Here is a 13,660-nt window from a genome sequence, read left to right on the forward strand (position 1 = left end):
CACATTGATACACATTTTTTAAAAGAGAGAAGGGGAACCTTTGCATGCACATACAATTTTTATACCCATTTAATATATTTTTATGTCACATTGATATACTTTTATACTATATTGATATACTTTTTAAAAAAGGGAGAGGAAATTTTTTGCATGCACATGCAATCCCTATACCCAGTTAATACTCTTTTATACCACATTGATACACTTAAATTCAACATTAGATATCCATTGACCTCCGTATTTTATCATTATTGAAACTAAAATTGAAGTTGAAGCCATTATTTTGCATCAATTTTGAATAAATTTACAATGGGAAAAAATTATAGGAAGCTAATTGAATGCAGATTTTTGGAGATTTTATACAAAATTTATGGAATAAGAAAGATTAATTGAAGTATCGAAAAAGGTAAAAGAATGGAGGTTTGGGAGTTTGAATGGAAAGGAAATTGTGAATGAAAAGGAAAGAAAGAAAGAGAAAGTTACTTTAACGATATTTTCGATTATGTTTAAGTGTATAACAGTGAAGATTAGCTAGTGAAATTAGTTTGTGGCTATTTATAAGGTATTTAATTTTGAGTGCTATTTTTATGATATTATTTTAATTTTATATGTTATTGCTGTCCTTTTCCCTGATATTTATCCATTAGTAACAGATTAATACAAAACTCAATATTAATATAAAAACCTATAACTTTTCAATTACTTCACTTTACATTTTACTTTTCAAGTTTTTAGAGAGTTCTCATTATTTCCTCATCTTACTTTTCTCATTCTCCTTATTTGTCAAGTTTTGATTTAGGTTTGTTTCTCTTTTTTCTTGTGGAATTATATTATAGTTAATTATTTTATGGAGTTAAATTTTTAATAACTCACATTTTATGTGAAGGAAACTTTCAGATAAGTTATTGTGACTAGTGACTTTACATAATATTACTTTGAGAGATAATAGTTTAAACGTGTTAGTAATTTGCCAACTTAATTTTAATTAGAGTTACTCTATAACCATTATTTTCTTTTATATATTTTTAGTGAAAACATTTAATTTTTTTAATCACATTATAATTGTAAAAACACCAAAAAAAAAAAATTAAAAAATCGAAAAAACTGATTAAAACTGAAATATAAAAATCAATTGTATGTTGGTTTGATTTGATTTATAGATTGATTTAGTTATATTTTAATGAAAAATCGAACCAACTTGATCTATGTACACACCGAATTATCATCTGCTGCCACTATAAATACCACCCCGCACCCCCACATTTACTCACGCTTTTCATCTTTTTCATCATTATTTTTTCCTGCAATTCTCCTCCATTGATACGAAACTCAAAGAGAAAAAAAGAGAACGAGAGAGAAGAATCAGTCGAGTTGTTGGAATCGAAGGTGGTGAATAGTGAAATCGGAGAAGGGAGAATAGTAAAGTGCTGTATGTCAGAGGATTACTACTACTATTATAGTAACAAGTACTACGGCGGTTACGGTGAACTTACAAATCCATTACAATGGCCTCAATTACGGAAAAGACGACGGTTCGAAATGCTTCTTCCGCCGCTTCTGAAACAACGGAATGGACTGGCGGAACCGTAGCTGATGTTTCCGATATTTCTGCTACCAGATCGGCCAAAGTCAAAGCCACCGCTGCTTCTACTGCTGCTCCGTCTACTAATTTGACCGCTGTGATCGACTCTATTGATCGTCCTTCTACGCAAAAGCCACCTGCCGTCAAAGGTATAATTTATGATTTGGTTAATTTGTCGCTCTATATGCACATGCAGAGTGTGATATGTTTTATTCGTGCGATCGTACCCTTTTGGCTTTTTGTAGGTTGATTTTTCCTTTTCATTTGCGAGAAAATGTGAAAATACATGTGATTTTTCACGGTGATTTCTTTTTCTTTATGCAGAGCTGCATGCCAGCTGTTTTAACCTTCTTCCTTTTATTCATCATATTAAACTTGAATACTTCACCTTGATCCTCTTCATTACCGATTTACCTAATTTGGAGATAGCCTAAAAAAAGTGAAAAATCGTGACTGATTTTGTAGGCGTTTGGCCATGTTTTATTGTGAAAATAGAAAAATTAATAGATTTTGTTATCAAAGTGAAAAATGATGCTTGGAGATTAGAGTTGGGTTTGGCCATGAAATAAATTAAAGTTGTTTTTCGATTTTTGTGGGTAATTTTGGAGTGAAAACAGGTTTCTATTGTTTTTGGAATTTTCTAAAATTCTTGAAAAAAGTAATTACCCGTTTGGCCATAAGAATTTTTCACTTTTTTCCGGAAAATTATTTCACTTTATTAAAAACAAAAAACAGAATTTTAAGGCCGAATGTGTTTTCCGGAGTTCAATTCTGGAGAAAGGTGACAAATTTTCATGGTCAAACGTGTTTCCCAGAGTTCAACTCAGAATTGTTTATTTGTCACTCTTGTGTTCAGTTCCCAGGCCAAGGGAGATCATCCGTGCTTTGTCTTTCTTTCTAGCCTGTTTGGATTGACATATTTTAAGTATTTTAAGCCAAAATACCTTAAGCACTTCCTTAATGTCAGAGTAAAATAAATAAAATGCTTTTAAGCACTTGTTTTTAAGCCAAAAACTATAGGCCCATCCAAACTGGCTCTTTGTCTCAATTGCTACTTCTTGCGAGTTCAGTGATTCTTTATATGTTTTAAAGTTGCTTGGAATTATTCATTTCCCATTCTTCTTTTCGTTTGACAATTTTTGGAAAAAGTTTTCTGATAATCTTTTAGAAAAATAGGTTTGTGTAAAAGAAAATATTTTTGGATAGATGAAATGTGGCTTATATGTTACTCTTATATCTGGCAGTGGTGTTTTCTAAGCCTTTTTCATTTTCCTTGTATCATTCAATCACAACTTAAGCACCAGAGAATATTTATATAGCTGAAGTCAGGCTAGTATTCTAGCACCAAAGTGGTCAAGACTTGGAAGCCAAAACCTATAGAACAAATTTGATAACTTAATTGCAAAAACCTATATTCAAGACGTTTGAAATAATTCAAGGCTTGGCCGGGATGCACTGTAGATATTTGGACTGTTCAGTCATCAACTTGCAGAGCTTGAAAGTTGAGGCTTTCAAATAATCCAAGGCTTGACCGGAAGGTATTTTAGGTATTTGGACTGTTTAGTCATCAACTTGGAATTACAAGGTTATATCAAGAGTTGGTGTGTATTGAATGCTGGGAAAATTTGCAGCTCATTATGAAACAATTGTTCTAATTTGATGTTGACAGGACTGCCTATCTTGTTGAGGGCTCAAACTCACCATCCCTTGGATCCCTTAACTGCTGCGGAAATTTCCGTGGCCGTGGCAACTGTCAGGGCAGCTGGAAGCACTCCTGAGGTCATTATTTGCTCTATGTGTATAGATGATTTTGTGTCGGACTCTTTTATCATCAGTATTTTGATGTTTAGGTGAGAGATAGCATGCGCTTTGTCGAGGCTGTTTTGGTGGAACCAGAAAGGAGTGTGGTTGCTTTAGCTGATGCATACTTCTTCCCTCCTTTCCAACCATCATTATTGCCGAGAACAAAAGGTGGGCCTGTAATTCCTAGTAAACTTCCTCCAAGGCAGGCTAAATTGATTGTTTATAACAAGAAATCAAATGAGACCAGCATATGGATTGTTGAGCTCTCTGAGGTTCATGCTGTCACTCGAGGAGGCCACCACCGTGGCAAAGTCATTTCATCTAAGGTTGTGCCTGATATACAGCCTCCAATGGTAGGTGCCCATGTTAACTTATAAGTTGAATATCATATTGAATGTTTTAAGAAATTTTGCTAGGTGCTTTTGCCAGGGCCTTGATTGATATTTCCACCAATTATGTTCATTAAACTGGGCCTGAGTGAATTATCAAGAGATATAAGAAAGTTATTTTGATGCTTGGAGTACTTTTGTGCTCATCTGTACTAGTGACTAGATAGTCACAACAATGGCTGCACTAGTTGTGTGCTCGACGAACTTCTGGCCTAAGTTGCTCGGACTCGGGTGCGGGTGTCCGATACGGGTACGGATCTAGAGGTTGGATCCTTCACTGTCACAATTTAAAAATTCGGGGATATGGATCTAGGGATGGATACGGGTGCGGGGATTTGGCGAAAAATAATTTAAATATCTAAAAATAGAGTTATAAAACATAAATTTTGAGATATTATGTGGAAAACTTAAGGAGAAAATATTTTTCAAGAAGAAATCCTAAAAGGAGATTAAAAAACAGCAATAACATAGAAATTTTTGTATACAAGTATTCCATTTTCTTGAAGTATCCCACATCCACACCCACACCCATGTCGTGTTGACACGGGTGCGGCATCGAAAGTGAAGAGTCCGAGTAACTTAGCTTCTGGCTTCTTTTTTTATTTCCAAATGGAAGAAATCCGGCGATAATGTTTTATCGCAACACAAGAATTAGAACCCTGCTTTACCAATGCACCCAAAAGAGTAATATCATCTATAACTTGAATTGTAGGATGCTGTTGAATATGCTGAATGTGAAGCTGTTGTGAAGGATTTCCCTCCTTTTCGTGATGCAATGAAGAAGAGAGGGATTGATGATATGGATCTTGTGATGGTCGATGCCTGGTTGGTTGCTCTGTTCTTTACTTCTTTCTGTAAACATCATTGCGTGAGATCTCTTAGTATGAAAAGCACTGTCTATAGTGTGGCTTAGATATAATAACACTCCTTGGCATTCAGGTGTGCAGGTTATTTTAGTGAGGCTGATGCCCCTAACCGCCGTCTAGGAAAACCTCTTATCTTTTGCAGAACTGAGAGCGACTGTCCAATGGAAAATGGCTATGCTCGGCCAGTTGAAGGAATTCATATACTGGTTGATATGCAGAATATGGTTGTGATAGAATTTGAAGATCGTAAACTGGTTCCATTACCACCAGCTGATCCATTGAGAAATTACACTCCTGGTGAAACAAGAGGAGGGGTTGATCGAAGTGATGTTAAACCTCTTCGAATTAGTCAGCCTGAAGGTCCTAGCTTCCGTGTCAATGGGCATTTTGTTGAATGGCAGAAGGTACAATTTTTTCCAATATATCATCTTGCTGTATTTCTGTCGATGATTTGATTTCTCTTACACCAATTATTATCCTATGCAGTGGAACTTTCGTATTGGTTTTACCCCCAGGGAGGGTCTAGTTATCCATTCTGTCGCATATATTGATGGTAGCAGAGGCCGTAGACCTGTTGCTCATAGACTGAGCTTCATTGAAATGGTAGTTCCCTATGGGGATCCAAATGAGCCACATTACAGGAAAAATGCCTTTGATGCAGGGGAAGATGGGCTTGGTAAAAATGCACATTCCTTGAAGAAGGTCAGGAAATATCTTATTGGCATTGAGCAATGCATCTTCCATTTATTAGATTTGGGATCACGTGTGAATGTTTACTTTTATTGCAGGGTTGTGATTGCTTAGGCTATATTAAATATTTCGATGCGCATTTTACAAACTTCACAGGCGTTGTTGAGACAATTGAAAATTGTGTCTGCTTACATGAGGAGGATCACGGAATCTTATGGAAGCATCAAGATTGGAGAACAGGTTTAGCTGAAGTACGCCGTTCTCGACGGCTAACTGTGTCTTTCATCTGTACTGTGGCAAACTATGAATATGGATTTTACTGGCATTTTTATCAGGTGGGTTGCCCCTCTATAAGTAATAGTTAACTTGTTGGTTTCATTGGTTGCATTATTTTTTCCTGAGAATTTGTGATTTGCTTGTTTTAGCTAAATTCAGCTGGTGGTGCGTCATTTGTAGCATCGTCTCTTTTTCATTTGGGCATGCATTTGTATGTTTCTAAACTGCACATTCATCACTTCAATAAGGCAGGGATTCCACTTTAAATCACATTAGAAATCCGTTGTTCCTATCTGAAAGAGATAAGTGGAGCTATTTGATTTTGAGATTTGGATATTGAATCATCAATCTCTTATTTCTCACCACAGGATGGGAAAATCGAGGCTGAGGTTAAGCTGACTGGAGTTCTTAGCTTAGGTGCTCTTCTACCAGGGGAAGTTCGAAAATATGGGACAACTATTGCACCTGGCTTGTATGCACCTGTACATCAGCACTTCTTTGTGGCTCGCATGGATATGGCTGTTGATTGCAAAGCAGGGGAATCACATAATCAGGTATCTTGTCTGTCTTCTCGTTGTTGCAAGTGATGTAGACTCATTTTTTCTAGTACACCCTTACATTGGTCTTCCCACAAACCCTTGGGAATCGTCCGCTTGATTTTCCTGATCTTCCTATTATTTCTTCCCTTTTTTCTTCGGTGCAACTTTGTTTTTCTCCTTCCAGATCTTTCTGATTGTTCTCCCACACCTGTATTATTCAACTCCTAAAGCATACTGTGATGGTGTATCATGGCTGCTGGATCAATTAATGTCATTTCTAGGAATTGTGTTCCATATTGGAAGGCCGTGGACCTTCTGGTCTTATGAGTGCAAGTGTCTTATGTTTCTTCAGTATGCAACACATTTAGCTTCAACCACAGGTTTCTTTTCAGTTCATGCTGTCCTTCTAGTAACCTTTTTGCTTGACTGCTATATGTTTTTTGCTGTTAGACATCTGCTAAAATTGGAAAAATTCGTGGAATGTCCAAATTATGTTTGCACTGTAAGAGTGAAATACTGTTTGGCTGGTGCTCCTACAGCTGAGATTGACATACCACTTGAAGCAGTTCATATATTGATGACTTGGGACAATGAAAATGAAATCATTTATGAAGACTAAATTAGCTTTTTGTTCACGAGCAGTCCCTTCAGAATTTATTTATGGGTTTCTGAATTTTAGTTTTTATTATAATTTGCCTTGCTGTGGACAAAATAGTATTCACCTTGTACACCCTACTTTTGATGAAAGAACTACAATTTCATATCAAAAGTACCAAAGAGTGTGATTTTCCTTAATTTTATATCGACACATGAATCTTCAATATTCCATTTCTAGTGTACAGGCATGTGCACATCACACACCTTCCCCAGTATCTTTCTTTCATCTGAAAGCTGATCGTAAGGTTTCTTTATTTAGGTGGTTGAAGTAAACGCTAGAGTTGAACCACCAGGAGAAAATAATGTTCATAATAATGCATTTTATGCTGAAGAGAGATTGCTTAGAACTGAACTGGAAGCAATGCGTGATTGTAATCCTCTAACTGCACGTCATTGGATTGTAAGTTTCCTTTTTTCTTGCTGGAGTTTTTCCATCAAAGGATAAAGTAAAGCTTAAACGGGTTGTATAATTCTCTTACATAAATGCTGAAGCTCCTATGGTCTGCCTAAACAATATTATGACATGAACTTTTTGTTTCATGATGTACTTTAGTCCTTTATCCTTCCAGCAAAACTGAAGGCAGGGGTTCCATCTTGGCTATTCTCGTTATAAAGAAATGCTGCAGTCTTAAATAATGGCAATGGTCATACATTTTGCAAATCTGCCATGGTTAATGTGTAGTAATTTGTCAATTTGGTAGTTGTGAAGTCAACACTTGTTTTCTTGTTGTATTCGGCTGTTCTGTCATCTGTATCTGAAAATTTTTGTGTATTTTAGGTTATTTGTCAATGTCTTAGCCGATCCCAACTTGTTTGGGACTAAGGCTTAGTTGTTGTTGTCGTCGTCATTGTCTTATGTATGTGTACCTCTGCTGTATTATGGGGAGCAGTTTGCCGATTATTTGGAAATTATGTTTGATCCGTGTTTTTCCCGATATTTAGATCCGGAACACAAGAACAGTCAATCGCACTGGGCAGCTAACCGGTTACAAGCTAGTACCAGGTTCAAACTGTCTGCCACTAGCTGGCTCAGAGGCAAAATTCTTGAGGAGAGCTGCTTTCTTGAAACATAATCTTTGGGTCACCCCGTACTCTCGTGATGAGATGTTTCCTGGAGGAGAATTTCCAAATCAAAATCCTCGGGTTGGTGAAGGATTGGCTACTTGGGTCCAGCAGAATCGATCCCTGGAAGAAACACAAATAGTTCTTTGGTTAGTCCATCCTCGATATATATTAAAGTTCTTATGGAAACTAAGAATATGCTAGTTGATGATGAACTTCATAATTACTTGTTTTATCATGTATCTTGGCCAATCTCATGTGTCACAAAGAGGAGATGCAAAAGATGAACCATTGGAGTGAAATATGTAATTTACATTTGCAAAAGGAATATGGGAAGAGGGGAGGGAGGGTTTGGTGGAACGATGAAAAAATGGACGACACCAATTAGTATGGTTAAAATGAAACGACATGGCTATCAAGCTCGTTACGTGTTTCTGGTTATGCTGTCTGTAAAGGGATGCTGACTAAGTTCTCTAAATTTTCAGGTATAATTTTGGACTTATACATGTTCCGCGGCTAGAGGACTGGCCTGTCATGCCAGTAGAGCACATTGGTTTTATGCTCCAGGTATAATAACTGGGATATGTCATTTTTGTTTCTGATCACCATAATCAATTCACACATATGTTAGACGTCCTTTTCATTGGTGAACATGTGCCCAGTTAAACCTATCCATCCAGAGGTGTCTAGCTTTATGTAATTCTCATCCATTTACTTTTTCATTATGGATTGTGGCTGGGAGGGCCGGCTTTGTTCTAGTGGTATGATCATAACACGTGATGTGTGGGTTAGTGGCATCATGGATTTGAACCTTGTTGCAGCTGAAGTCTTGCGTTTAAGTGGAGAATGGGTAGAGGGGGGCCCACTGATATGCTGGATTTCGAGCTGTCGTCCTTGGGTATTAGCAATTTTTTAACAAAAAAGAACTGGGGTCTGAACTAGCGCTGAACAGGACATTTGTTCCATATCTTTACAGCTTGTTATTGTTGGTATAATATTTCTGCGACTTATATACCTGCATTTAAGTTGATCGGTTGGCCCAGCCTGCAAGTTTCTTTTTCCTTTTTGAAGCAAAAGAAATAAATGGATCTTTCTGCTTTTCTTTTCTGAGGATATGGTGATATCCATGTTTTTGTTACACCTACAATTATTTTTCTATCCTATGCTCCGTGTCACTATGTTACTTATGTTGTTGATAAATAAATATTGTTCATGATGCAGCCTCATGGGTTCTTCAATTGCTCCCCAGCTGTTGATGTTCCTCCCAGCATAGCTTACTTGGATAAGGAAAATGGGAAGTCTTGCCACAGTGATGGTATAATGGCTAAGCTTTGAAGGAGATTCAATCTACTTTTGTCTTCTGGGATCGCTTCGCTCCATGCTGCTCTGCAAAAATTGCTTTGTTATCCTCGTATTTGGATTGATAAACATTCGACAGCTAGTTGGCATATTATTCTTCTATGGACCAAGTTCTATGTCTGAAGTTGTCTTGTTTTCTACTAGTATTGTTTCTTTACATAATGGCGGTTCCATTTGGAACACAGCCCCTGCTGATAATGTGGATCTGGTCTTGTTTCATTTGTTCCGTAAAGACTTGGCTTGCTGGTTATGTATATTTAATATACTCGGTGCTCCAATCTATTATTGAATGAACTGTCCCTTCGAAAGTTAGCTTTCTAAAACCATATGTACTATGGTAGAAGCCCGAGTTCAGTAGAAACTCCGGAATTAAGTGGGGTGTGGACCATTGTAGTGAAAACCTGTTGTTTGCTGATATGGATCCCATTTGGATTGACTTGTTTTTAGTGTTTTTAAGCCAAAATAGACTTTTAAGCACTTTTCAAGTGTTTGGGTATATTTAAAAAATGCGTATAATGTTAAAAGTAAGTACTTAATTTTAAGCTAAAATTTTAAAAATAAGTCAAAAGTTATAAGTTAGAAATCTAACTTATGACTTTTGGCTTAAAACGCTAAAAAATAAGTCATGGATTACGGCTTATAAGTTGAAAAGCCAAAAGCGAATCAAGATATGCACATGACTGGTAAATGATTTTTGAAGCTGGCTCCTCGACTGGTTAGTGTTGGAGCGTTAAGAGAAAGCAACACTCCAATTTTGTCTCTTAAAGGTCAGTACGCTGCGAGTTGTGACACTAGAACATGGGATTAGTAGGGTTGAGCTCTGCATTATGTCTGGTTATTACCTACCCTCCCAAAATTTGTCGAGTCCAAACGGGTTGGTTAAAGATCACTTTTAACGTAGTGTATTACATTGGTCATTTCCTCCAAATAACCTACTTCGTCTTTGTTTGAATTAATCTTGTTTCTAATTTGTTAATTTTCTCTTCTGTGTAATTTGCACGGGCTGTATTTAACTTTTGACACCTGTGAACTTATTTATCCTTAATTTCCATTCCTGAAAAAAATATTATTTTTTGTTCTATTATAGCAGGAATTTTAATATACTGGACTGTCTTTTTGTTCTATTTTATGCATCTCATGTGAAACTGTATGACAAAACTGCCTTTTTGGTTCTATTTTATGCATCTCATGCCGAACTTTGGTTAATTCTGCGAAGACAAATTGGTCCAGTCATTATTCTTTCTAACTAGTTTAGCTTCGCACGTGTAACTTTTAAATATTTAAAATTAGATGATTTTATCTAATGTGAAGATTTTTAATGAAGTGAAAAAAGTTCAAAACATATATTTTATTGTACGCACATATATATTTTACCACTAAAAGTTTCAAGTGATTAGTAAATTTAATATTTTGTAGATGTAGTTTAATTTAGTCAACCTCGTGCTTCGTATGTCCTGCCAAATAGACCTAAGATTGTATTGTATGTTGAATTTTTACTTCATTCATAAATATTTTTGGAGAAAAGTTTATGATCTCTTCCGTACTGTGAATACTTTTGGAGAAATCCTAACACATATTTAACAAAATCGAAGCATAATGCCTAACATCTCTAACTTACCTTGGTGACAACATCTATCAACCATTACTTCTTAATTCAAGTAATGTTAAATGTACTCCCTCCGTTTCATATTAGTTGGCCCCTATGGACTGGCACACCCATTAAGAAAATATTAGTTAGGAAGTTTATTTTACCAAATTAGCCTTATTAATTATGCTTTAAAAATATAAATTTGAGTAAATACGTTTTGTTTAGTCATTTAATGTTAAAGGTAGTATTGAAAAAACATAATAAAGTTCTCTTGATTTCATCAAAGGAACAACTAAATTGAAACAAATAATTTTAGAAAGAGGGTCAACTAAAACGAAACGGAGGGAGTATATGAGATGAACCAAATTTAATCAAAAGAGAAATTATTCCCATATAATAATGAATATTCTCAATTCCACCTTTCGAAATATTACTAAAAAAAAGAAGCTAATCTCAAAAGGTGAGTTTAATTGAGCCAAACCTCGTGCTTCATATGTCCTGTCAAATACACTCAAATAGACTCAAGGATTGTACTATACGTTGAATTTTTACTTCATTCTTGAATACTTTTGGAGAAACACTTATCAACTCTTTCGTACTGTGAATACTTTTGGAGAAACGTTCGTTCGTTCTTTTCTTTATCTCTTGTTGTGTCTCTTTGTCCATTATTGTATTTTTCTATGACCAGATTTAATTATGCTTTTCATCATACTAATTTTTCTTTATCGTAATGTTTGATAAACTACATATCATATCATAAAAGAAGATAAAGAAAAGATCGTTAAATGAAAAGAATAAGAATGAATAGTTACAATAATTTATATCATTCAAAACTAAAAAGTGTCACGCGAAATTAATCACCTTTCAAAATTCGAATCATCAACTGTCTATATATATTATCATCATCCATTTTCAAGATACCTACAAAATCAATGCACCTTAAAGTAAATTAAATACTACAGAAATATTTTTTAACGTAAAAAATAATTCTAAAGCAAACAATAAAGAATGATCTAAGACCAAAAATATTTTTTTTATTTTTCATATGTTTATTGAAGATGCTATTGTATTGTTGTAGAAGAATTCTCAATTTATAGAAGTCCAAAGTCTTTTCAAAGAAATTATCTAAATATGGTAAATTTATATTTTTTTCCTCTAGATAACTACCAACTTTAGAAACAATTACAAATGGACATTTACTGTACATTGTTTATAATTCTTTTAGACTTTTGCTTTGCTTTTTGTTTAATACAAAATAGGTTTGATTGTCTTATTTTTTTTTAAAAAAAATGTAAAGTCATACACACGTATGGTTCTTAAATCTTAGGAGTTTAGTAGTTTTTTTTTCTAATTCTTTTTAGCCTAATATTTGTTTATTAGCATATATTTAAGAAATCTTAATTTTTTCTTTTCATATATATTTTAGGATTCAATATTATAGTTAATATTATTAAAATAATTAAATTATAATTTAAAAAAATAATGAAAAAATAATTTTATCTATTATGGAGCCTTTTAATGAAGGACAAAAAGTTTAAATTACTTTTTTAAGGGTCTTCACACTTTTAATATATTATAGATTATAGATTATAAATGTCAGAAAATTATGTAGCCAAAGAACTCTTACCTTCCTTGAACCCCAAAATTACACCATACAAGATAAAAAAATGGAGGACTTTCAAAAATAACTTAATTTTTAGTAAAATGAGAGTGTTTTTACCCTAACTTTTAAAATTATAATTTATAGCTTTCTTTCTCTTTTTTTCTTCTTTTCTTTTCTTTTTTCGGTTTTTTTTCGTCTTCTATCCCTTGCCTCTACTTCTCTTCTTCTTTTTTTCTTTTTTCTTTTTTTTGTTTTTTATTTTTTTCTTTCTCATTTATTTTTTTTTGTTGTATTTTATATTTTTTTTACACTTTTGAAAAATATTCTTACATCGAGTATAAGTCATGGATGATGACAGATACATCATAATTGCTTTTTGTGTTTGTATTCACCATCATCTTTTTTACTTTTTGATTTTTTTCTATTTTTACTTTTTTTTTCTTTTTTCGTTTTTTCCTCTCTTCTATCTGTAACTTCTATTTATTTTTTATTTTTTTCTTTTTTATTTTTTTTAGTTTTTCATTTTTTTTTGTCAGTACCCCTAGCTCCTTTATTGACTTCATTTTAACTAGTATGCCCTTTTACCTTATCTTGATCCCCCTTTGTTGCATAGTGGCTGTGATTGACGATGGTAGACTAGGGTCATGTCAAAGGTCGGGGTTGGGGTCAGGGTTAAGAGGTGTTGGGTCTGGGTCGGGGTTTGGGGGGTTGGGTCTAGGTCGAGTCTAGGATCGAGTTTGGGGTTAGGGGCTAGGGGTAGTAAGGTTAGGTGGGATAAGAAAGCTTCTAGGTTGTGAGTTGGGTCTTGGAACATCGGTACTTTGCAGGGTAAGTCTATAGAGCTGGTGAAGATTCTCAGAAAGAGGAGGGTTAGTGTAGCGTGTGTTCGGGAAACTAAATGGGTAGGCACTAAAGCGAGAGATGTGGATGGATATAAGTTGTGGTACTCGGGTAGCGTGAGACATAGAAATGTGGTAGGTATCTTAGTAAATGAAGATCTTAGGGAGCAGGTGGTAGAGGTAAAGAGAGTTAGTGATAGACTGATATCTATTAAGTTGGTCATGGGAGGGTCTACGATGAACGTTATTAGTTCCTACGCCCGGCAAGTAGGTTTGGATGAAGAGGAGAAGAAGGAATTCTAGGAGGTTTTAGATGACGTGGTGAGGAGCATCCCGAGCATTGAGAAGCTTTTTGTGGGAGGAGATTTCAATAGACATATTGGGTCTTTGTCGAGAGGATATGATAT

General features: G+C 34.9%; 1 protein-coding gene across 1 annotated transcript; it reads left to right on the forward strand.

The window, feature by feature from the left end:
* The first annotated feature begins 1,168 nt into the window (after positions 1-1,168).
* LOC107847449 (copper methylamine oxidase) lies at positions 1,169-9,531 on the forward strand. Its single transcript, XM_016691699.2, has 12 exons — positions 1,169-1,731; positions 3,252-3,361; positions 3,433-3,738; positions 4,487-4,599; positions 4,714-5,044; positions 5,127-5,342; positions 5,429-5,665; positions 5,975-6,160; positions 7,062-7,202; positions 7,745-8,013; positions 8,350-8,431; positions 9,086-9,531. The coding sequence occupies exons 1-12, from the start codon at positions 1,506-1,508 to the stop codon at positions 9,197-9,199; spliced, it is 2,331 nt and encodes a 776-aa protein (XP_016547185.2). The 5' UTR covers positions 1,169-1,505; the 3' UTR covers positions 9,200-9,531.
* Positions 9,532-13,660: the final 4,129 nt, after the last annotated feature.

The sequence above is a fragment of the Capsicum annuum genome, chromosome 11 (genome assembly GCF_002878395.1).
Source record: "Capsicum annuum cultivar UCD-10X-F1 chromosome 11, UCD10Xv1.1, whole genome shotgun sequence".
Lineage (NCBI taxonomy): Eukaryota > Viridiplantae > Streptophyta > Magnoliopsida > Solanales > Solanaceae > Capsicum > Capsicum annuum.